This window comes from Furipterus horrens, unplaced genomic scaffold (assembly GCF_987537825.1).
Source record: "Furipterus horrens unplaced genomic scaffold, mFurHor1.1.pri manual_scaffold_10, whole genome shotgun sequence".
Lineage (NCBI taxonomy): Eukaryota > Metazoa > Chordata > Mammalia > Chiroptera > Furipteridae > Furipterus > Furipterus horrens.
In genome coordinates this window covers 3,012,835-3,037,118 of record NW_028327180.1, presented here as the reverse complement: position 1 = coordinate 3,037,118, position 24,284 = coordinate 3,012,835, and the positions used below count along the sequence as shown (strand labels likewise).

The 24,284-nt window shown below is 49.0% G+C and overlaps 1 protein-coding gene across 1 annotated transcript in view; it reads right to left on the bottom strand.

The window, feature by feature from the left end:
- Positions 1-6,044: 6,044 nt before the first annotated feature.
- Positions 6,045-24,284, bottom strand: part of AFG2A (AAA ATPase AFG2A) — a 179,886-nt gene continuing 161,646 nt past the window's right edge. The window contains exon 17 of the mRNA XM_090288766.1: positions 6,045-6,939. Within this exon, the coding sequence (XP_090144892.1) occupies positions 6,763-6,939 (177 nt within the window). The 3' untranslated portion in view covers positions 6,045-6,762. The remainder of the gene's footprint in view (positions 6,940-24,284) is intronic.

Here is a 24,284-nt window from a genome sequence, read left to right as displayed (position 1 = left end):
ACGGTATCTCATGCAAGCACCAAAATGATGATGGGCGTGCCGGAGAGAAGGGGGCGTTAGGGGCTCAACACCGCGCTGGCTTCCCACTGCCGCACGGATCTTCCCGTGTTTGGCAGATGCAGGAGGCGCTGTTTGGGAATGGAGGAAAATAGGTATGTAATTATGGTGGGACGAGCCTATATACCTTACTTCCAAATCTAAATACTATTGAGTTTACTTTTTATAATGTTATGAGAGCCTCCAGGAAAGCGTTGGACTATGCACATTTTAAAGACAATATTTAAACAACCGAAATTGTTCAGGAAATTCAGGTAACAGAGTCTTTTCCTAGACTAGGAGGGCATAAATACCACGATGGGCCCGGCAGGCACTGGGGGAGAATCCCTTTCCTCGTCTCCTCCAGCTTCCCAGGGCCGCCTGCCTCCCTGGCTCACGGTTCCTTCCTCCGCCCTCAAGGCCAGCAGCGGAGCGCCTTCCAGGCCGCTCACCTCTCCTCCTCTGCCTGGCTCTCCGCCTCCCTCTTGCTTCAGCGCCCTTAGGACTACGTCAGGGAAATCCAGCCCACGCATCTCAAGGTCCTTAATCCCATCTGCAAAGTCCCTTTTGCCACAGAAAGAGTAACAGTAAAAGCAGTTTCTAGGGATTAGAACGTGGACATCTGTGTGTGGGGGGTTATTCTGTCCACCACAAAAAAATTAATTTGTTTTGGATTTTGTTCTCCAAAGAGTGAGCTGTTGGATCAACCTTTTGTCCTTGTTGTAGCTGTGATTGTCATTAAATTCCAGCTCTTAACTTTTATATTTCCCGGGAGTTAATTTCAGAGTTCTTTACAATCATCTTTTGAGAACAATGTTTAATCTGGTTAATCTCATTCAATTAATATGAGTGTTTAGGTCTATACATTATTCTCCTTGCAGTGTTAATTTTGATATTTTCATTATTATTTTCCAGATATTTTACTATTTTGACTTCCTCTTTGAGCAAAGAATAATTTCAGAATGAATTTTGAATTTCTAAGTAGTTGTTTTTTATTGTTGTTTCTCCATTTCTTTAGTTTTATTACATGCTGGTTATAGAGCACATTCTGCATCCTTTCTGCTTTTGCAAATATATTGTGTGTGTATGCACCCTATTAATAATTAGCTCAGTGGATTGAGCGTCAGCCTGCGAGCTAAGTGTCGCTGGTTCGATCTTCCAGTCAGGGTACATCAGAGAAGGAAAACTCTGACTCCAAAAAACCTCCGCTGCCTTGCGGCATACCTCTTCAGGGGAAAGGCTAAGGGAGTAAACCCCGACAGAAAATCCGGAGCCGGAGTCCCTAAGGCGGTTTGACGTTGTAGTCAACACCGGCAACTCCTGCGGCGCACCTGAACCCAAGCTGTATCGACTCCGTCTTTCCCTTGGACCCTTCAGCTGCGAAGAGAGGGGGGGTCTGCTGCATGGGCAACAGCAGACCCTCCATATTACCCTGCCCAGGCTCTGTAGCTTCAGCGTCATCGCAAGATGTCGATTCAACACGGGAGGAGACAGATACCATGTCACTCCCGAGTCGGACTGCACAGCCATTCTTGGCGGTGCAGATAGACTCTGAAGAAGCTACACCATCGTCTCTCGAGACGGACGGCTGCCGACGACGACGATACAATGGGAGCATGAAAACAATGTACATTCTGTTTCCAGCATTTAAGCGTGTACCTAAATTACTTGGATTCTCTATATATTGAAGATAATTTATAATCAGTTTATAAAGAGCTTTATTATTTTTGACAGCATTATAATGTTCCATTGTATGGATGTACCATAATTTATTTAAATATTTCCTGTTGACAAGTATTTGAATTGCTCTAGTATTTTGCTATTGTAACAAATGAGGCTGTCGCGTTACCACTGTATAGTAAGTAACATGCCATTCTGTGGAATATATTATAAATAAATCTGTTTCCTGAGCTCTGTTCTCTCAGAATCTTACTTATTATCTTCTGAGTCATATTCACTGGGTTTTCTTAACATTTTTAAGACTTCAAAGCAGTTGAATTCTAAAATTTTCTTCTTTCCTCAGAAATTGTCCAGCTGAATGCGCTCCAGCTCTATTTTTGGGTCGGGTACTCTGTTTCTGCCCCTCCCCCCTTTCCACTAGGTTTTTGGCACCATTCCCCCGCCATTTCCCTCTCGGGTATTTCAATCTGCGCTCCACATCCCTCTCCCCTCCCTATTTACCTATCAATGTTTTCGTCATTATGTTGGCTGCAGACAATATTTTAATAGTTGTGATCTGTTCCCTTCTCACTTAACTTTATTTGACTGATTTTTAATGCGTGTGTTTTTCATATTTAAATGTTTCTGAAATCAGGATGTAATAATAATATTCAAAGCACAGTGCTTTATCTTTTTTTCCCCCCAAAAGGTGTTTTTAGATTAATAGTCTTACCATTGATGGTGTCTTGGAACCAGTAAGGTATTTCCTATCATATCATATGTACTCTCAGCAGAGAATGTGTTGAACTTCTTGGCTTTTTTTAAAGTTGCTCCAAATGTGCTGTACCTGACGAATAGCCTTTTTGAAACATTTACCATCTGGTCCCTGATTTCGGTGCAGAGGAACTAAATTTCTTCCCGCTGCCTTGGGTTTTGCTGTGTGTGGTGTGACCGTGTAGACACTTGAGCCATCTTTCCAGAAATGTTTATCATGAAGTGTGAAGGAGGAGCCCATCATTTCCCTGCGACTCTGAGCCATCTCGGATGCTGTAACATAGCTCCTTCTGCTTAAATTTGCTGGGATGAATTGTGTTCCCTGAAGTGAGCCCCAAAGACACGGGCTGCTGCGGCTGTATCCGACAGAGATGCCGGGTAAAAAGCCTGACCATGCACATGGCGGTTGTGAAAACTGAAGGAAGGAAAGCGACTGAATCTGGGCTGCAGAACTTCCGTGTCCGGACACTGCTGTTCGTTCCAGCCCCACGAAGTTTCTGATGCGGCTCTGCTGTGTGCGTGCGCGCGCCTCCGTAAAGGAAGGGTTCGGGGAAACATGACAGAACGAACCAGGACTCTTTAACGACCTCACATTCAGGAATTCAGGGAACAGGCCAGGGAAGTCACTGTATTCTATCTTTATAGCAACTTTTCCGCAGCTTTTTCCTGATTAAGATAAATGAAACATATACTTAAGTTTGGTTTTCCCATAAATCCCATAATTATCTTTCCAAAATGGAAAACCTATACAATATTTTTAAAACCTGTTTTACACATTAGAAATAACACAGAACTGAATATTTTTCAAGCTAAGTTAGGGCAGTCAGTATTAAGCTTATAAATATACTTTCTTGGTCATGGAGAAGTAAAGTTAGAAGCTATTCGTCTAAGTTTTGTTGTTGGAAGAAAACATTGATTTCACTACTCATACTAAAGTCTCTTGGGACACACACACACACACACACACACTCAGTCAATATAATATCCCCAAAACCCTGAAAAGAATCTGGACCAAAGATAAACTTTTGACCAAACAGATTCCAAAAAAGCACTTTCTTTCCTTGCTGAAGTCAACTTTTCCATGAACTATACTGTGTATTCAACCACAAACAAATCCAAACAATAGAATCATACACTGTTTTAAATCCATACACGCGAGACTCTGGAATCAGAAGTAAAACCCTCACGGCAATGACGCTGGGGTAAACTGTTCTTAGTGACACCTGACCTGCCCTTGTTGTGACTTGGATTCTTATTGGTACTGTTGTCAAAGGGCACAAGCTTCAGATAAGGGGTATCGTTGCCTTTTCAATGGTGGTAAGTAGCTATCCAAAGATATAAAGATCACAGACTAGAGATGCAGTGCTCTAAAAATCACTTTCAAATCCTCAGCTTCAAGTGCCTTGGGGAGGCCATCTGTCACCTAAACTCTTACCAAGAACTCGCTCTCGTTCCCTGGGCCCCAAAGCCTGACCTCCTATTTGCCTTCTCACATTTTACTCCATCATACCCGGCACTCCGGGCTTCCCAGACACACAGGCCGCGAGCACGGGCCACAGCACCGGAAGCACGTGGGCTGGGCTCAACGGCAGGACTGCGATGGTGGTTAGAACGCACACTTGGCCACAGGAGCATTCGCCCTCGAACCGTAACGGGCCAGTTTAAGCTCCTGTTTTAAAAACTACCATGAAATACTTAGGCACACAAAGTGTAGACTATGCGACAACCAATATTTGCATCCCCATCACACAGCTTAAGATAGGAAACGTCTTCTCCCCCAAGGAATTTCCTCCCCAGGACTCAGTGCTTTTCATTTCCATTCACGTAGGCACTTGCTACACGTCCCCACATCCAACACACATTACTTGGCATGCCTTAAACACGAAGCAAAATACTTAAGTATTTTCTGACACTTTTTTGAGCTTCACCTGTTTTCTGTGCCGTTCCCCTTTTCACGGCACTCAGTGCTGCCCCGCACGAGGACTCCATCGCGATCCGCTCTCTTACTGATGGGTATTTAGGTTGTTTCCAGTTTCGTACCACTTACCATTTCCTTGTTCACATCCTCAGTGAACACAACTTGCCCGGAGACAGACACGGAGGAGAGCTGCCACGTTACAGGTCCCCAACACGACTGGGCGGCTCGCTGTTGCCCGCAGGGGCGGTGCCGTCGACGCTCCCACGGCAGAGTAGGGGCTCCGCCGCTCCAGCTCCTTTGGCACCGTAAGCTCTGTGGGCAGGGTCTCAGCTGTGGCAACTCCGTGGCTCAGCTGAGGATACATTCCTGCAATGAGCGCAGCTGCAAGTCACCCCCAGACTATTTCTAGCTCAGATCCACGCTTCCACAGGCACGCAACTCAAGAGAGGCTCCGAGAGGTCTCCGCCAGCCAGCAGGAGGGTCTCTTTCTAGTCTGCTTTTGCACTGCAGGTCTTTACAGGCGGGCATTGCGTATGAGGCTGTTAGAACATCACACGTCACGTGCGCTGAAGGGTCTGAGTGACCTTAAACGCCCAGCCCGCAGCCCGAGAGCCTGTGTCGGGGCAAGCTTACTGATGTGGTTTTCATTTTACTGGCAATGGGGTTCCTTTCGTTTTCATGTTCAGACCTTCAGGAAACTTTCCTCTCTTTTTTCTTGTGCTCTTAGCACTTTTATAAGGAAGAAATTACGCTACTCTAATAAGTGAAGGGAGAAGGGAAGCACAGAAGTAATTCTGAGGCTCTATTTCAACGTGTGAGCCTCGTTTTCTAAATCAGCAGAGCCCGCCAGCGCGTCAGAGTGATGGAAATGTGCTACAACCTCCTGTCCACTATGGCAAGGCACATGTGGCTACCAGTGAGCACCTGACACGTGGCTAATGTGTGTGAACTAAGTATTTTTAAAGACTTTATTTACTTATTGTTAGAGAGAGGGAAAGGAAAGGAGAAAGATAGGGAGAGAAACATCTATCAGTTGTCCCTCACATACCTCTAATCGGAGACCTGGCCAGCAACCCAGGCACATGCCCTGACTGGGAATCAGACTGGTGCTCTTTCACTTTGCAGGATGACCCCCAAGCCACTGAGGATCACACTGGTCAGGGCCTAACTAAATGCATGATATTAAGTAATTTTAGTTAATTAAACTTTAAGTTTAAACAGTCCCTTGTGACTAGTGCCTACATTTGTCAGCACAGTTCTACACAGTACTAGTGTTCTTTGTCCCGGGGTGGTTTCATGTGCTAGTAAACGACTGACGTCTGGGGACACAGCCTTGCGAGTCCGTCCCCGAGAGCCGCAGGACGGAGTCGCTGAGACACGGCCGTACGGCACCGGCTACCACAAAGCTGCTCGGCCCCCGAGTTTGATCCTCAGGCATTTCTTGCCTGACTTGTCTTTCTGGGAATTTCAAGGGTCCACAGTGACCAGGTTTGAGTGCACAATCTTTCTACTGCTGGGGAGCCAGGAAATCACTGTCCAACAACTTTTCAACATATTTATGGAACATCTCAAAGGGTTGACAAATCCCAAGGATAAAATAACTGGGAGTTGTTTTAGAATGCAACGTGAGACAATATGATTGAGAGTACACTTTGGATTAACGTTTAACCAAAAACTTTATTGATGATCTGAAAATGTGTACAAGTTAAAACATGAACACATCATATGATTACCCACAGCATTTAAATTTTCAAAGGGCATTACAGCGTATGAAATCACTTGACTCTTTTTTTTTTCTTTTTACCATAAGGAAAGGTTTACGTGGCTTAAGTAAAAATGCAGGTATAAATTATAAAGAGAACCAATTGGAAACCAGGCCACATAAGCTTGGCTGGTGCAGTCAACCGCTTTACTGCCGGCCTTCAAAAATAAATATTTGTAAAAATAAAAAAATAAAATAAAGATCTGTGAGCACTTCCCACCGTGCCCTTGCCCGAATGCACTACCCGTGTGCTTGTATAAGACTGATGCCCACAGCTCTGGCATTTTGCTAAAATGGCTCCTTAAGGGAGGAACGCATTTCACGGGATGAAGGAACCGGGTCCAAAATAAAAAAGCAAGAAGCCTGCATTTTACCACTCAGCACACATTTCCAGATAAAACTGGTTTAAACTCCCGTCCAGAGATTTTCATGGACATTTTCACTGCACCCATATAATTTAGAATGTCTACAAGAGCTGAAGCCCTTTAATTCCAGTTAACACACTTGACATTTTGCTTCTCAAGGGTTTCTTTTTTAACATTCTCAACACAAAAGTTTAAAACAAAACCAGTTTTCCCTAGGAAGCATTTTAGCATAATGAATACATATTTTTTTAGAGTGTATGAAGCCCGCTCCTCTCTTGATAATCTTCATAGAAACGTCTCAGTGACTCGGGAATTCTGGGTGTCACCGTGCTCAAGGCCTGAGCAAAATGTCTTCTCCTAATGTACTTGGCTTTAATGTCTTCTTCCAGAGCGCGAAGGGCGGCCTCTCTGCAGAGGGCTATCACCTGGGGGGAGAGAGAAGGCAGTCAGTACTGGCGTCGGGAAACGTGTTCCAAATACTCACCCGGGGTACCTCCTACCACTCTAAGTACATTGCTAATCTTTACCTTCGAGAGCCGTTCTACTTCATTCCGAAACAACGCACGACGCCCTCAGAACCGGGAGCAGCAACACAGACGAGCAGCCCCAGCTCACGGCCGGGAAGGGGGCAGGCGCAGGCACACGGGCCCCTCGCGCAGGCCACAGAGGCCGAGTGCGTGCGGGCCCTGCGGGCAGGGAGGAGGCGCCCGAGCCGTCCGGCCCATCGGCGCACCTGGTCACAGCACAGAGTCGCCACATTCCTCTCCGCCTTTGATGTGTTACCGACATGTAGAAGCATTTCTTTATGTGCATCGCTTTAGTGAGTTCTCAAACCTCGGGAATATCAGATCGAGTTGTCTCTGTTTACTTTGGAGAGCCACGTAGGGACCGAGCAGTGAGTTCTGTTTACTCAGCGAGGGAGCTGGAAGAATGGCAGAGCGTGGGGGCGGCAGGGGGGACGGGTGCCGAACGCAAGGGAGGGAGGCCGGTTGGAGCCTGGCGTCCGAAGTGTGTGTTTCGGCTCTGACTTCAGACAGCAGAAGCGGGCTGATGGCAGCGTCCCTGGGCAGACGCATGGCTGCAGAGAAAGGCGCCTGTGCGGTGAAAGGGGAGACTGTGGTTTTCGGGGCAGCAGGGAAACCAGTGATGGGTCCCAACTGCGCCCTTGCATCGGCCAGTGACAGGGCCAGCTGAGATGCGTTTGTCCAGCCATTCCTCTGCTTGTGCTGGGCTAATGGCTGCCAAAGCAGTGCAGCAACTTTTTAGGGGATTTGGCAGCATGTTTAGGGAGCTTTCAAAACACATGCAGAGATTTCAGGGGGCTTTGTCAGATGACGACAATGTAACTTAGTTCTGGGCTTCACTGAAGAGCACTGAAGTTGACTAGCGTGGTTGTGCATGTTAATGCTTTTCCAGAAAGAGTGGCGACCAACTTGAAGGAAAAACAAAACAAACCTTCAGGTATTAGTAAGACAACTCCATCCCATATGCTGGTGCAAAAAGAGTTATTTTGAAAATAAGATGATCAATAACAAGCATAGTGATGGCCACCTGGCAATGCAACGGTCCCACCGTGTTCCACAGAGATCTCGGGGACCTTCTTGAAGGGCCAGGAAGGGACCGAGGGGGGGATAGCCTTCACCCTCCTCCCCTCCTCCTAAGCAGCACTTCCTTCACCCGCACAAGAATTTGACGCAATGGTCTCAAGCCTAAAAAAGTTTGAGAACAATCCAGAAGGAGGTGGCAGAGAGGACTGAATTCCTGCTGGCTGGTGGAGTTCCGTCTCTGACAGTACACGGACGCTCCCATCGCGGGTTCCCTCTCAGGCGGAGTGGCGTAGAGAACCCATTCCCCTGGGGTAATGCCATGCCTTGCCCACTTCAGAACTCAGCTCAGCGAGCCCGAACTCCGTGCCTCACGGCTGCAGATACTTCCTGAGTGGCTGCCATGCACGCTGGCCAGCTGCCCGTGACTGTGACGAGCAGCGGCATGTGAACTGGGCGCCGGGCCTTGCGCAGTGCGGTGACCGGCTACTGGGTCCCTGCGGAGCCTGACGGGAGCATGGAGAGCGCAGTGGCTACAGGAGCTAGTGGCGGGTCGTGGGGGTGGGGTGAGGAGGCTGGGCTGAGTTGAGGAAAGACCCTCCCCAAGTCCCTGGAATTCAGTTCATGGAGCCCCCGAGAAGGTGAACCCAGCAGGCTTCCCCTCAAAACAGAGTAATCAACTCAGAGAAAAGGAAGTGACGGTACTGCTGGTGCCACTGGGATCTCAGAGGCTGCAGGCATGTGGGCAGGGAAGCTGACAGGTCACTGAGGCCTCCAAGGCTACCCTTGGGCCAGCTCCCCCAAGCAGGTCAGCCCTTATTCCTTCATATGTGCATGTCTAGATTCCTCTCCAGGCTGTAGGCTGCCTGTTGCCCTTATGGGGGGCTTGCAGGGCAGCGGCAGAGGGGCCCTGGTAGGGAGGTGTCAGAACAGTCACAGCCCCTTGAAGGCCAGATGTCTGTAATGCGGGGCCCCTTGTGTATGCTAGCACTGGACGGTTCCTCCTGACATTCAGTGCTGGCCTGACTCTTCCTAGGTCGTTCCATCCAGTCTGCAGACCTACAAACCTGCAAGGTACAGAAGGCTGGATGGAGCTCCGAATAGAGCTCCGAGAGATACTTGGATCAGAAAGAGTGACCTTCAGAGCCGGGGAGAGACAATGACAGGGAAACAGTGGCCGAATGCTGGCCCTCTAGGGCCTCAGAAGAAGGTGTCCTAGGCCTGCTTGAGTTCAGCACTTTGCTTCTCTTTATTTACAAGGGTGCCCGGAAGAACCAGTCAATTACGCAATCCTTTCGGTCACTTTTATTTTCCAATCATATTTGCTTAAAATAAGCAAGCACACCAGAGAGAAAACAGGACATTACTAACTGACCAGTCACGCTTACATCTATCAACATCCACTGAACAGCTCCTCTGTGCCACTAGGTGAGGCCCAATGGAGGCCATGGTGACGTCCCAGCCACGGCACCTGCCCTCCAGCGCTCCTGAGCCTAGAGGATGGCAGCGGCAAGCTGCTGTGTGTGGCGTGGTCCTGGAGGTGCCATTAGCAAGGCGAGAGCAAAGCGCTCCGGTGTGAAGGAAGAGAAGGCAGAAATCAGTGCTTCATAACCCAGAGCGGAAAGGACAGTTAGTTAGGTGTCACAGAGGAAAGGGCATCTGGAGCAGCAGGAGTGAAAAGGTGGGGGTGGGCAGGGGAGACCAGGGATTACACTGAGTTAGCATCAGCCAAAATGGAGAAAGCCTGGACAGTACAGCTCACTACACACCCAGGCTACGTGGCATGGCCTCTGCTCCTTGGCTGCAGGGCTGTACAGCATGCTACTTACTGCCGTGAACAGTGTAGGCAATCGTAACACAACAGTAAGTGTGTGTGTATGCAAACATGCCCAAACATAGGGGACGTACAGTGAAAATACAGTAGAAAGATAAAAAATGTATAAGGCACTTACCACGAATGGGACCTGGCAGGACTGGAAGTGGTTTGGGGTGGGTGAGGGGTGAGTGAATGTCAAGGCCGGCACATTACTGTGCATGACTGTGAACCTGATAAACACTGTGCACTTCGTCTACAGCACATTCATGAGACAATGTGATTAAGTCAAGCACAAGAGAAAGGATGTCACCAAGAGATGTGGTAAACGAGAGATACATGAGGCTGGCTGTCACTGGCATAACACGGCACAGTGTTTTACAGCAAACGTTAATAAAAAATAAATCGGAAGAGTGCATGCTAAGTAACAATAAAAGTATAGTATAGTGACTATATAAACACGTCACAGTGGGCCACAGTGGGACAGGACGGGCAGCGAGGGAGGCTTGTTTACGCCAGCGTCACCACAAACATGTGATCGATGTGTGGCGACGGCTGTGAGCGCAACAGCGCGTTTTCGCTCCTTCAGAACCTTCCGGGACCACCGTCATACGTGTGATTAGCTGTGGACGAAGCGTCGTCATGCAGCATGTGACTGGTGCTGGGAGTGGGCACATAATGCAGCCCCTGTACACCCCGCCTTTATGTGGGGGGAGGGGTACAACTGACAACAGAACGTTCTATTAGACTTAGATGCACAACACCCTGATGTGATCTATGTATACAGGGGGTGGGGGGGGGGGGCAAATGTAGGTTTACAGTTGAGAGTAGGCAAAGGAGCTTTATTTTTCCATTGTTTATTGATTATAGTATTAAAATCTGTAAACTTACCTTTGCCCCATCCTGAATATTGTGCAATGATCACAATATAGAATCCATCACTCCACTTAGTTACAATTTTTTTCTTGTGATGATAACTTTTTAGACCTACTGTTTTAGCAACTTTCAAATATGCAACCGACTATGATTTAACTATACCCCCATGCTGTCTCTATATCCCAGGAGTTATTTAACTGGAAAAAGGACTTGGTAATATGTAGCTAGCTAAGGGGCGTCTGAACATAGGTCCTGGTGAGAGACACGGAGGGTACATGACAGGGAGGGGGAAGACAGGATAATTATTTATCTTACACTTATTTTATGGATGCCATTCTCATTGATAGCAGTATTGTCCTAAAAGAGAGAAAGCTGTTCTTCCCCCTAGCATTATAAATAAATAAAAACAGGTTTGTATTAAGGGACATCACCATCAAATAAGATATTCCAGAACATACAGGACATATTCGCATTTCTTCTTTACTCTCCACGGTCCAAGAGGGCTCTGCTTCTTCTGACTGATTATGCTTGTGTTGCTCATAAGCCATTTGTTTAGAAGCTCACATTATGTTATTTTGTTTTAAATTCTAATAAAGCAACACTGTCTTATTTGTTATATGAATTCTGCTATTTCCAGTAGCACCTCACCAGTTTTGTGTGTTTATTAGCCATATAATTAAGATTCTTAATCGAGGACCCATGAATATCTAGGTCTATCTAACAATATACTGAAACTTACAGAAACTTTTATATGTACATGTGTTTTTCTAGAGTGTTCAAAGCTTTCATTATATTCTAAAAAGGAACCATAACCTCCCACAAAGAGTTAAGAACCACTGCATTATAGTAACTATATTTCAAGCTTTAAAACCTTAATATCTATTTTCCCCTTTCCAGATGGCTTAGGCTAGAATACCACTTGGCTAGAATTAGCCCAGTGCAGAGGTTACATAGTGGGTGGGTCACAGCAAAGGCCGGTAGCTTCTGCTTTCTCAGACCTTCCTCTTGTAACCCAGAGACATTTAACAGCTGTCCTACGTATAGCTACATGCTACTGAGGTCTTTACTGGCACGGAGAGGAACCTAAAGACCTATATCCTATTCCACCTACTAAAATAAAAAAAGCCAGGGTAATAAGACACTAGGACTGCAGATTTCGGCACACTAGGTAAGGAATGCAAAAGCCAAGTTCCTAAAATAAGATTAGAATTTACAAGACAAACTGTGTGTGATTTCAGTTAACCCGCAAGTGAGTTTTTAACTTTGCATGTTAGCCTGTCAGTTTTGATGTGTAGAAAAAACACTACACACTAGGTATTCAGAAACTGAAGGATTTGTTTCCTTATCTGCAACACTCTGAGTTTTATTTCCTGCATGGCCATTGAAAAGGAAAAGAGAGAACTCTCTAATTTTAGTAATTTGAAAGCCAGTAGTGAGGATCACTCTTCCCTCTTACAATAAAAAAAGTGTGATACAATGGGAAGAAATTACAAATACTTGTAAAAGCCAATCCCTGACAGGGCAATCACTTTCATCCCAGGTCTTCTTCAGCCAGGTCAAGGTGGAGAATAAAGCTGATCTCGTTTGTGAAGGCTGTAACCAAAACATACATTTTTCTCTTCTGATCATTAAGTCCATTATTACTCAATGACTACGAAACCTAAACACTATCTCTTTACTGTTACCCAAACTCCTCTGTAAGAACTGTGATGACAGAATAAGGTTTGTGTGAAGTTCAGCAATGAACAAAGCCAGAAAGTCTCCTAAGGAAAGATTTTAAAATGTCTATGTAAAGAGTAAAAACGACAAGAAAGGCCATATGAGCCATCCAGATATGGGAAGGGTTACAGAAAAAGAGGGGAGATGAAAACACCTGTTGATAATGGAGACACCATGTTTTTAAAAAACTTTAATCTGAAAGGTGTATTAAATAATCACTTAGTGGGAGTGGTTTGGCAGCAAAAATGCAGCAGTTGGTATATTTAAAGAGCTAATGGTGAGTTTTTAAAGCACAGGTTATCCATCTGGTTTTTAAAGTCTAAAGAGGAAACACTGAGTGTATCTAGGTATATATATTTAGTAAATATCAGGACTGTACCCGCAGATTTTACCTCACCATCCAAAACCAGGTAAATTGCCCCCAGATTTCTAACCATAAAAAGAAAAAAAAGGGGCGGGGGCATCATTGGAAAGAGACCAGTAGGTAGATTTCTAAGAGAATAACTTTTTCAGAGAGGAGTCAGCCGGCCACGAGGGGACTCTACAGTGGAAACTATTCTGCAGTCTCTGAGTGTTCTCGATCATGAACGCTAAACTATATACACAGAAGCGCCCTGGGGTGCTGGACAGAGGAGACAGCTGCCGCCAGTGCCAAGAGTTTCCTCAGCAGGGCTGTGCTTTCTCATTTGGGCGTCTAGTCGCTAAGCCCCAGAGGCCCCCCTCGGTGACAAGCGCGGCACCTTACTGGGTATGAGCCTGCACGCCCTCACACGGTGTGCGCCAGGCGTCTGCTGCGCACACTTCACACTCACCCCGAAGAGGGGGCCGGGAGGATTCTGCATTGCGTTACAGGTCTGTCCTGCTCCCCCCCCCCCCCACGGGCTCTCGGTGAAAACAAACCCGCCGGCCTACATGGAGGCGGTGACACACGCACGCACACTCCCTCGCAGCGCAACGCAGGCTCACAGGGGGGGCGGGAGCCTGAGCGCGGTGCCGAGCTACACCCCACCGCCGGGAGTGCGGAAGCCCACTGCTTATGACTATTTTAAAAATTAACTGGGCTGTTAAGATCCCATCGCTCTGGCAGCAACCCAGCATGGCTGTGCCTCTAACAAAAGAATTCTGTAATAAAACGAGATTTTACATGCTGAAACAAAATATTTTAAAACATCTTTCTGCTGATTGCTCTTTTGGTAGTATCTGTGGAATCTAAAACCCTCCCACACATACACAAATGTTCCCACAGAAGATTGTGCTAAGTTTTGCGTTAACCTGAGAATTATTAAATTTTTCTATCAAGCTTCTAATGAACACTTTAGAGAAGCCCTTGAGGCTGTGCTCCTTGACCGCTGTGACAAATACCCCAGGCCCCCTTTAGTCTCAGGGGACCCTGAAGTTTTCACAGTGCCTTGAGTGCCTGAGCAAGGCGGCCAAGTTCTTCAAGTAGGTGACCTCGTCTTTGAGGGACAGGACCCCCAGGAGGGTCACAGCACGGCGTCCGTCACTACAGGCAGGGCCTGGGCCCCAGGCCCGCGACGCCGCCGGAGGCTCCGTGCCTCCCGCCTCTGCTGCTCCCCGACTTCGGCTTTGTGCCTCCTCTCACCAGAGTGGCTCTTCCTGCGTGGCACACAGCACGGCAAGGCGATTTCTAGGTTTTGTAACTCGCAGGTTTAGGCCCCAGAAGGTCCTCGTTTTTCTCAGTTTCAGTGACGAAAACGCCTGTGGCCAGTCTCTGATCGGCCTGGTGTGGTCACCGTGGCTGGAGAAAGGCTCTACGGTGGGGCCCCGTGGAGGAGGGTCCTTTCCTCTGCACCCGATCAGCCGTGTGCGTGGTCACCCTGGGGTGACAGGACAAGGGGAAGAGCCCCGGGAGGCTGGATCCGGAGTGCTAGGAGGCGGGCCTGTGCCGGCTGGCTGCGGGGACCGGAGAGGCTGTGGAAGGCCCTTCCTGTCCTCTGCGCAGGTAACCCTGGGGGGCTCCCATCCGCCGTCTCGGCGGAACATCACCTCCAACTGCTCTGTTCGACAGCCGCCTGCGGGACCTGTGCCCTGTGGGGCAGTGCCCCGCTCCCCACCCCCACACTGGCCACGTGCTTCCCTGGGCCCTCCGACTGTTTCCAGGCCACAGGTCAACCAACCAGGACAAGGCTGAGAAGCCACAGGGGCCTCCAGCCAAGCTCTGTCCCCTGACTGTGGACGCTACCGCAGACATTACAGCTGCTCTCTCAGGAGGGCGGTTTCAGTCCAGGTCATGGTCGGAGTTTGAAGCTGTCTTTGGGTTAAATCTACTTTCTTTCTTGGCAACTGGAGCAGCCTCGACGAGCATCAGAAAACAAAACTCAACTTTTCTGTGTGGCGGAGGGGTCATAAGTAGCTAATAGACTACAGGGCTCGAGTCTGGAGCTTTTTAGTTTGGAAGTTTGTGGAAATCTTATTTGCAGGCAGCCCCTAAATTAAAATTGTGCGTGTAACTGGAAATGCAAGTTGTCAAGGCGGACGGCAGGGCAGACTGCGGCGGACGGCAGGGCAGACTGCGGTGGACGGCACTCCCAGTGCGGCCAGCGCGGCCCCTTTCTCCCCGGCTAAGTGGCCGGACAGCGATTTGAAGTGCCTTTGGCAACAGCCTCACCCCCCCACCCCCAGACATGCCCAATTCCTACTCCAGAGAAGAGAGCGGGGAGGCAGCAAGACTGAAACCCTTAGGGTACATTGGGGGAGGAATGTGACCTTCTCCCCCATCTCATTTGCATGGTTTCTGTAAGCAGGGACATTGAAACCTGCACAACAGTAGAGAGAACGATGAGCAGTGACCGCTCAGGCACCTGTTACCCAGCTTTGGCATGACCACCACATGACCAACATGGTTTTGTCTGTACTCCAATCCTCAACCCCAACACTGCACTGAACTTTGTGAAGCAAATCCTAGGATCACAACACTGTACTTAACCACAAATATTTCAGCATATAGCTCTAAAAAAACTTTTTAAAAAATGCATAGCATTTTTCCACATAAAATACCAATAATTTCTTAATATTATCAATATTTAGTCTTAAAATTTTGCCAACTATACGTGATTGTATTTCACAGGTAGTGTTCAAGCTGGGATCCCAATAAGAATTACACAGTGAACTTAGTCCCCATGTCTCGCATCTAAAGGCAATTCCTCCCTCTCTTCCTTACAACTTACGTTGAAGAAACTAGACCCTACGTCCTATACAGTTTCCCACGTGCTTTGTTTTCCGACAGCATCCCCACGGTGTGACTTAAATTTTCCTCTGTCTGCATTTCCTGTCAACTCATAATAAGACCTAAGACCTATTCAAGTTGCATTTCTCGGAATAGATTCTTCACAGGTGACGTAGATATGCGTATGATGTCTGGCTGTCTTTCTTTTTAGGGGTCACTTATAACTGCCCTAAGTCCTTTTCCTTTATTAAGGGCTGCAAAATGGCGCTATCCTACTTCTACTACTTCTTCTTCATTTATTGGCTGGGATGTATTTGTTCATTTATTTTTGACTGGGAAGCTTTCCACACCCTCTCGCCACATTTTTAGATAAACATTAGCATACTATCCGCACTCTTCTCTGCCCTGCCTTTTCATTAACAACTAAAAATCGCTCAATAGGCTATAGAGAGCTACCGCTATTTTCTGCTCCATAAGATGCACTATTTTCCCCCCTAAAAGTGGGGGAGGGGGAAACGTCTGTGCGTCTTATGGAGCGAATACTGCGTCACAGACCATGGTGTGTATTAGCTGACTTGTCAGCGGTGGTGACAGCTGTTAGAAGAGGAAGCGGTGGGCCCAGGCGAAACCCCTGGGGACGCTTAAATGTCCCACTTTACTGCTGAACCTCAGGGTGTCTGGTCAGTATGAAGATAGCGAAAAAAGTGATATCAGTGATTGTGAGCAAGTGAGCTTCATAGATTCTGACACCAGCAATGATGAGTTCTTGGGGTTCCCAGGAAACTAGAAGAATACTTGAACCTTAAAGTCTCTCCTCATGTGTTAATGACAGTGATGATGGTTCTCAATACTGCTGTTCACTGCTGTTCACTTTACATGGTTGAAATATTATCCTGTTATATTTTATTGAATATTTTAGTACACTATTTGGTTCAGAATGTTTTTTTCTTGTTTTCCTCCTCTAAACCCAGGTACATCTTATGGTCAGGTGCGTCTTACAGCCAGGTGCGTCTTACAGTGGGAAAAATATGGTAGTTCTCGTTCCTTTTGCAGCTACATAGCTTATTCAACCGAATCCCAAGTCATGGGCATTTGAGTGGTTTCCAGTCTTTTGTTCCCTTTTAGGATTTATTTATATGTTAATCCAAGTGTAAAGGCAGTCAAGTAGGACAAAAGTCAAATTCCAGCCAAAAATAAAGAACCTGGAAAGATGCTCCTACTCACTGTAGTGTGTACATAATTCCAGAAGGTTGCTTTTCCAATTACCACTTGTTCAAAATTTCAGAAAAGGTGAGTGTCAGAAATCCTATTTTCTAGCTCCTTTACTTGCCGTTCTATTTTTCACATTGTTCAGTTGCAAGCAGCCTTTCAAGACCTCCAGCCTCTGACAGGTCCAGTCACAGCTCAAACTCTCTGAACCTCCAAGAGGCTTCACGCCACAGAATGACCTGGCTTTTCAGCAACGCCTGGCTACTGGAGTTGACGCCCACTGTCCCTGCCTGCTGCCTATCCTCTGCCACAGGTAAAGGAATGGCTGTGCTACGGCTGCCGGTGGGGCCAAGGCCAGCTCCGACTCAGCTCCTAAGCCGTTGTCAGGAGCGGTTTCCTGGGCTGTGGAAGGAGGACAGGAGAAGGCAGTCAGAATTCCCTTTTTTCTCCTGGCAACTCAAACCAGTGTGATCTCCTGCATCAACTTTTCAGGTGCAAAGGAATGCAGTTCTATTTCTCTAAAGATCACACACACACACACCACAGACAATTCTAATGAAATAATGGTTTCTGGTCTTTACCTATGTCTTCGAATGCCACTGCATGTACATACCTTCCAAACATTCATCTTCAACTCAGGCATCTCGAGCCCAAAGTGTCCAACAGCAAACGAGCCACCCTGACCTGAAAATTGCCGGCCTCGCTGACTCCTTCTCAGTGACACTCCCTTTTCCATCACCCAGGCTCTACACACTGCTAACACGCCCCTTCCCGTCACCTCCTAGCACTTAAGGGACCCGGTCCGACTGTTTCCCATACTGACTCCCCTGGAGTTGTGTGAAAACTCAGAGGCCAACCCTAACAAGTGGGGCGGCGGGTGGAGGGGGCTCCCTGGCAGCTGTGCTTGGTTCTCTGCTGCACCCTGGGGACATACACAGGAGACTGGACGCTGGTGCCAGGTGGTCAAGAGGGAAGATGTGTGAGACCCACCGGATGTGCGCAGAACACAAGCCCAGGCAAGAAGAGAGCCCAAAGGCCAAGCCAGTTATCCCCGACGGGCTAGGGGAGACGATTCCTAGGGCCCGCGTCTCCCCGGAGAGAGTACTGTCCACAGCGAGGGGCCTGCCCCACACGGGCTGCGGGCGCCAGAGGGGGCGAGGCCCTCCCGCCCGTCCCCGACAGCCTCTCATGGACCAGGACCAGGACTGGGGCTCTCGAAAGCAGAACCGGGACCCCTGCTGCGAGAGAGGCTTCTGCTCAATAAAAGGAAGAAACATATGGATAACTTAGAAGCGGGCCACACATGGAGACCCCTCTAGAGACAGTGGGTAAATGACCACATGACTGGGACTTCATTCAAACACTGGAAAGTCAGTCTGTGTGGCCGTCAGGAAAGAACGTTCAATGCACCACCTGCCCCCTTCACTGGTCCCCGCAACCCGCCTTCCTCTCCTGCGCCAGCGGCCGAACTGCCTGGGCTCCTGGGGTGTGTCCTATTCCCGTGCTGGACCCCAGGCCTTTCCCGAGCCAAGACTGGCTGCTGTGTGTCCCGCACATGGGCTCACAACACACGCTGTGGTGTCTCATCTTAAACACACAACGTGTTCCTTGTCACAAAGCCACCGCCAGCAGAACTCCTGGGAGAGCCGTCTCTGTCCGCCTCCCTCCACTCGCACTGCAGCCCACGCGGGGAGGCTGCGGGCCCTCCCGTGAGCTGCCCTGTCAAGGGCACAGCCAACGGTCTGCGCTCAGCGGTCCCCTGACTTGACCCCACAGTAGCGTTTGGCACCAATCCCACTTTACCCGAGTGGACAGAACAGCCCACACTCTCCTTCGCAGCAACAACACGGGCTTCCCCGAGGCCCTGCCGTGCTCAGCGCATCAATGCTTCTGGGATGCTCTTCTCTCTGAGAAGCGCCTGTGCGATTCACTCGCCTCATGCCTTGCCCAGACGCCCCCTTTTCAGCGAGGCCTTCTTGGCTGCCGTACTGAAACCCGACGGCTCCTCCCCGTAACCCTTCCTCCCCTCCTTGCTGTACCCCCCACCCCGCTCCACTGCTATCGAATGCTCACACTGTAGTTTATTCTGTTGATGGTCCGTGTCCTCTCACAAAAAGGCAGCCCCACGAAGAGCGCCAGGCTCCTCTTTGTTCACTGCCCTACCCTAACGCCTAGAACCTTACCGGGCACACAGGGTGTGCGCAATAAACGCGTCCCGAATGAATGAGAACAAGGAAGAAAGAAGGGGCGCGCATGAAGAGAGTAAGGTCCGGTACTCGGCTCATGTTAACTGAAGTTAGGGCTCCCGTTCTAACAGCCAGGTTGGTGACCAGATGTGGAACTGAGGCCTCAGAGCAGTGCTGTCTGGGCTCCTGGTCACTCACGCTGCGTGGGGGGGCCTCAGACTCCCGGGAACGGCCACACAGCTCTCCCGGCCACAGAGCCCCTGAACTGCGCGCTCGTGTTCCGGAGTCAGGCCAGCCAGCCGGGCCGCCCTGAATGCCTAGGAACCACATACATACAGTGGAGGTCAAAGGTAAGTGGAATGTTAAATAAAGCTCTCAGCTGTGATACTAGTTTATGTTTCTCAGTGCCTGAAAATAATTCCTAGAAGTATTCAATGTGTGACTTCAGTCTATCTGGTTACCCGCTGCGCCACCCCCTCCATTCCCCCGCCCCCAGCACACTGACCCGGGGCTCCCGGAAGAGGGGTCCCTTAGGTCCTCGCTGAGGGGAAGCACAGCTGCTTCAGGGCTCTGAGGACACCGCCTAGCACTGACCTCTGCTACTGCTGCCACTTCGGGGGAGCCCTGGGCACTGCATGTGGTTTCCGCGGCTCCCAAGGTCCCGCAAGGCCCACTCGGCCTGCCAGTCACGACCGCAGCAGCAGCTCCTGTCACAGAAGCACAGACTAGAGAGCACAGCTCTTCCCTCCTTTCTCCTGCAAAACCACCAGCAGTCATCCGCAGTCCCGGTCCCCTAACAGACAGGTCAGTGGCAGGACACAGTAACTGGCACAGTGTGATTTGTGACGATGTGATACTTCTGAGAAGCAGAAAATCTACTTTCCAGAAATATGTTCAGAGACAGAAAGTGAGGTTTTTGTAAGAAAAAAAATTATATAAAAAGAAAAATTACTAGTTATTTAAGCCAAAAATATTTTGCAGTTGGCTTCGATTTCATACTTTAGAAAGTATAAGATCAGCCCTGGCCAGAGTGGCTCACTTGGTTGGCGCATCGTCCCGTAAACCAAAGGTTGTGGGTTAGGTCCCCGGTCGGGGTGCACGTAAGAGGCAGCCGATACATGTCTCTCTCCCTCTCTCCCCCTCCCTCCCCCTCTCGAAAATCAATAAGCACGTCCATCCATGGGTGAGGGTTAAAAACAAGTATAAAATCAAAAGACAGATACATTTTAATGTAAGCACTTTAAGTATATATTAATCTTATTTTAAATATTTTATGTATTTAAATATTTTATACCAAGCATTTTTCCTTAAATTTTTTTTTTTACTTTTAGAGAGAGGAGAAAAGAGGGAGAAAGAGAGGGAGAGAAACATCAAAGTGGGAGAAAAACATCAACTGGTTGCCTCTTGCACGCACCCTGACTGAGGACTGAGCCCACAACCTAGGCACGTGCCCTGACCGGGAATCGAACTAACCACCTTCCACTTTATGGGAGGCACAGGGCGCTGCGCTGCGCTTGTGGGGAGCAGGGGTTTGTGGACACGGCCAGGGCCCGGCGTTCAGAAGCGCGAAGGAGACGACCACACTGGTGCCTCCGCGGACAGGGCAGCGAAGCCACTGACCTAGGAGGGACCTCTCGTGCTGGGATGGAAGGCAGCACGCATGACAGCAGCAGCCACCGCCACCGCCACTGCCCCTCCAGTGCTCAGACGTCACACCCCGAAGGCATCCAACAGCCCTGTCCTGTCCCCTATCATCTATAGGGAACTAGTCACGTAGACAAACGCAGGTAGATCTGCCAGCACCTCACAAACAGGTAAGGGATGGGTCCGGATGTAAACCCACACCTGCCTGACCCCATGCCTCTGCTCTGCCCACCACATCAGCCTGTGCCCCGGGAGCTCAGGGGGCTGGCAGCGAGGCCCGAGGGCAGTGAAGGACCACTGCTGAGCAAGGCACAGAGGGGGCACTGGGGACTGCTCTCAGGGGCTCAACAGCAGCCTCTCAGGACTCAGGCCCCCAGGGAGGGCGAGAAGGAAGAGGGTACGCGTGCAGGCAGAGAGGCAGTCCCAGAAACGGGTCCTAGGGACATGGCAGCCCAGCCTCTCTAGGAGAGGAGTCTGTCCCAGAGGTCTGACGGCACACAGGAAACGGGGACAGCCCACGTGGGGAGCAGAGAGGGTTTTAGGAAGGGGCATGGATCTTGGCAGGTGCGCCAGGAAGGCCAGCTGGCTGAGCTGACTGGCTGGGGGCAGGACTGCCAGGGCTGGAGAAGGGAATCGGGACTGAGGACAGCCAGGCATAGGTGTGCCAGACTTCTAAGAACTTCGGCGGTAAGAGGGACACAGGCTGTGACTGAGGAGTAACGACGCTCTGAGGAAGGTTTACAAAAGAACACGACCTAAAGAGGGTGTAAAACAAGAAACGGTTGTTTCCAGAGTTAATTTTTAATTTCCTGAGTTCACTGCTGCAAGCATTTCGGGCTGCTCTGGCACCCATATCCCGGCACGCCTCTGAACTTAACTGTGGGGAGAGACGTGGTAGCAGCCGAGACAGAATCCAAGTCCTGTGTAGCTTCCATCACGTCTCCTCAAACTTCTCACTGTGCCACAGCGGCTGCAGGTGAGACAGGCGCCCCAAATGCGGCACAGGAAAGCTCACGGAAAGAACACTGGCACACAAATAACCCCTCTGATACAAACAACGGCGATCACACAAACCCTTCAGATTGTGCCCATTGTCAAGTGCTTTCCCCGTGTGTCATGTTTTATTTGAGTCACCTTAAGTCACCCCCAATCACGCTGACATCTACTACTGATGATTGTATTAGACCTAAAAGTGTTCCTAAACAAATGAAAAATACTGACTTCCCTTCCTGAAAGTCCTGCTTCCAATTTTCAGGAGGAAATTAAATAATGTATAAATCAAACACTGGGCCTAAGCCCAGACAGCTGAGCATCGTTTTGTCCTTTCAAGGCAAAGAGGAAGTGTCTGCCCCGGCAGGGACATGCCAAGAGAAATAAAGCTTACCCTCAGCCCCATGTGAAAGTGATTTGAGATCATCGGGGGTGTCTGCAAAGAGGTTAAAAATGGGACCACATACTAACAGGGAACTTTTTATGGGGGTAAAAGAATCTATCAAGACCTAAGCCGCACTCTGAGAACAAAACTGGCCGGGCAACGGCGTGGTGGTGGCGGGAAGGCAGAGCGGACAGGGGGCAGGGCTGACAAGGCCAAGGGGGTTCAAAGGGTTCCCCTGCTCATCGCCAACTGCAGGCCCCCCGTTTGATTCCCCTGTGATAGTAATCGCTGAATTCACAGCGATGTGAGTGTGAAGAGCAGGAGGGGGACGGGGGGCGGGGGGGGGAGGGAGGGAGGGAATTAGTATGAGTAAAGTGCGTGGGCTGAGTGGTGGATGGTGAAAACTTATTTAGACTGGGGCCAACACACTTACTGTAAAGGGCCAGACAGCAAATACTCAGGCTCTGTGGAGAACAGTCCCCTCACCACTCCCATCTGCCCTGGTACCGTGACAGCGGCCACGGGCAATCTGTGCTCCAGTAACACCTTGTGAGCACTGAAATGAAAACCTCATGCCTTTTCCCTCTTCTCTGCTCTTCATTCACTAACATGTGAAACTCTCCTCAGCTTGCGGGCCGCACAAAACCAGACTGCGGGCGGGGAGCTCTCACTCAGACGGTAATGCCCCTGCCTCCACCCCGAACGTCGCTGTAAAACGGCGCTTACGCAGACTGGGGCTCCTGGGGACAGAAGACTGCCATTCCTTTATTCCCTAGCTGAACAAGAAGATGGCAGTCGCAGCAGAAAGCATGTATTGTGAAGCAGTAACAGGTTCCCTAACCCTGTAAACAAACAAGCGGCAGCAACAAGCCTCTCTCCTTGCTTCTAGCAGGGCACTTACACCGGCATGAAATCAAAGCTCACGTTGTCAGAACCTGAAGTCAAAGGCTAGAAACCATTCATGCGCAGCATTATTCAGGCATCAGGAACGATTTAAAAATACTACCCTCTCTATCAGAACTGAATGTTTTACAAACACCCTTGCCATTGTCATGTGAGTCTGGAGTCGCAGAGGAGTTCCCACTGTCACCCCTATGGAAGCCGGAGAGCTGGCTGGTGACCGGGGAGGGTTCTCTGGTAGAGCATGTGCTTTTCAGAACACAGGGCGATAACAACTGTATGGAGCACCTGACTCAGACTTTCAAAAACAAAGGGACATAAACATGCAAGGCTTCTATGTTCATCATTTTTGTGAAGCAAAGTAATTTTTATGTTTTAATATTTTATTTGTAAATTATTTTGTTAGTTTTACAGAGAGGGGAAGGGAGGGGGCAGGAGGGAGAGAAACATCAACCAGCTGCTTCTTCCACGCCCCCAGCAGGGGACCTGCCAGAGCCCCCGCCAACCTCTGGGCTCGCAGGCCAGCGCTCCGTCCACCGGGCCCCAGCGGCCAGGGCCAAGGCAAGTTTTGTGTGTTCAGTGTTTGGCTGCAGAACCAACGGTGACCTTCCCTTCCGCACTACAAGAGAAAATCGTGACAACACAGGGAGCAGGGCGTCCCCTCCCTTCTCTGTCTCTCCGCTTCTCTCTGCTCCGTCATCTGAACCAAGGCAGGGGTATAAACATCAAGTTTTTAAAATGTTATTTTCCTCTTAATTTCCTAAGCTGTGTTTTGTGGACTATATAACAGAAGAACCCGAAAGGAAAGGTGAGTGGGAAAGCAACATGAACTTAAAGCATGAAGCGTATTAAAATTTATAACCATTTCTTCATTATATCCTAAGCCTTACAAATAAATATTAAACATTAACCAGTTTACCAGATGCTTGGTTAGGAACTACCCTTTCTTTCCCACAGCAGGCAATAAAGGCAGGAAAGCTGGCATTTTTAATACCTGCCACGGACAAATCACTTTGCAGAGCGACAAGTCACGGCCACGCTCCGTGAGTGTGTGCTGTGCGTTTTCATGGTACGCAGGCAGATTCAGTTCTGATGTGACAGACAACCCATAATGACCACACTAGACAAAAACGCAATTCTCACAGCATTAACTTAACTGTTTTTACCCGTCCACCTCATCTTTTAGTTTTATTTACCAAAGTAGATTGTATCTGGAAAGCTATTTAAAACTATAAATCTGTCCACAGCTTCTTTTCCAGGGGCGACATGGGAAAGAGAAAGGACGGTATTACGAGGGACGAAGGCCGTATTACCAGG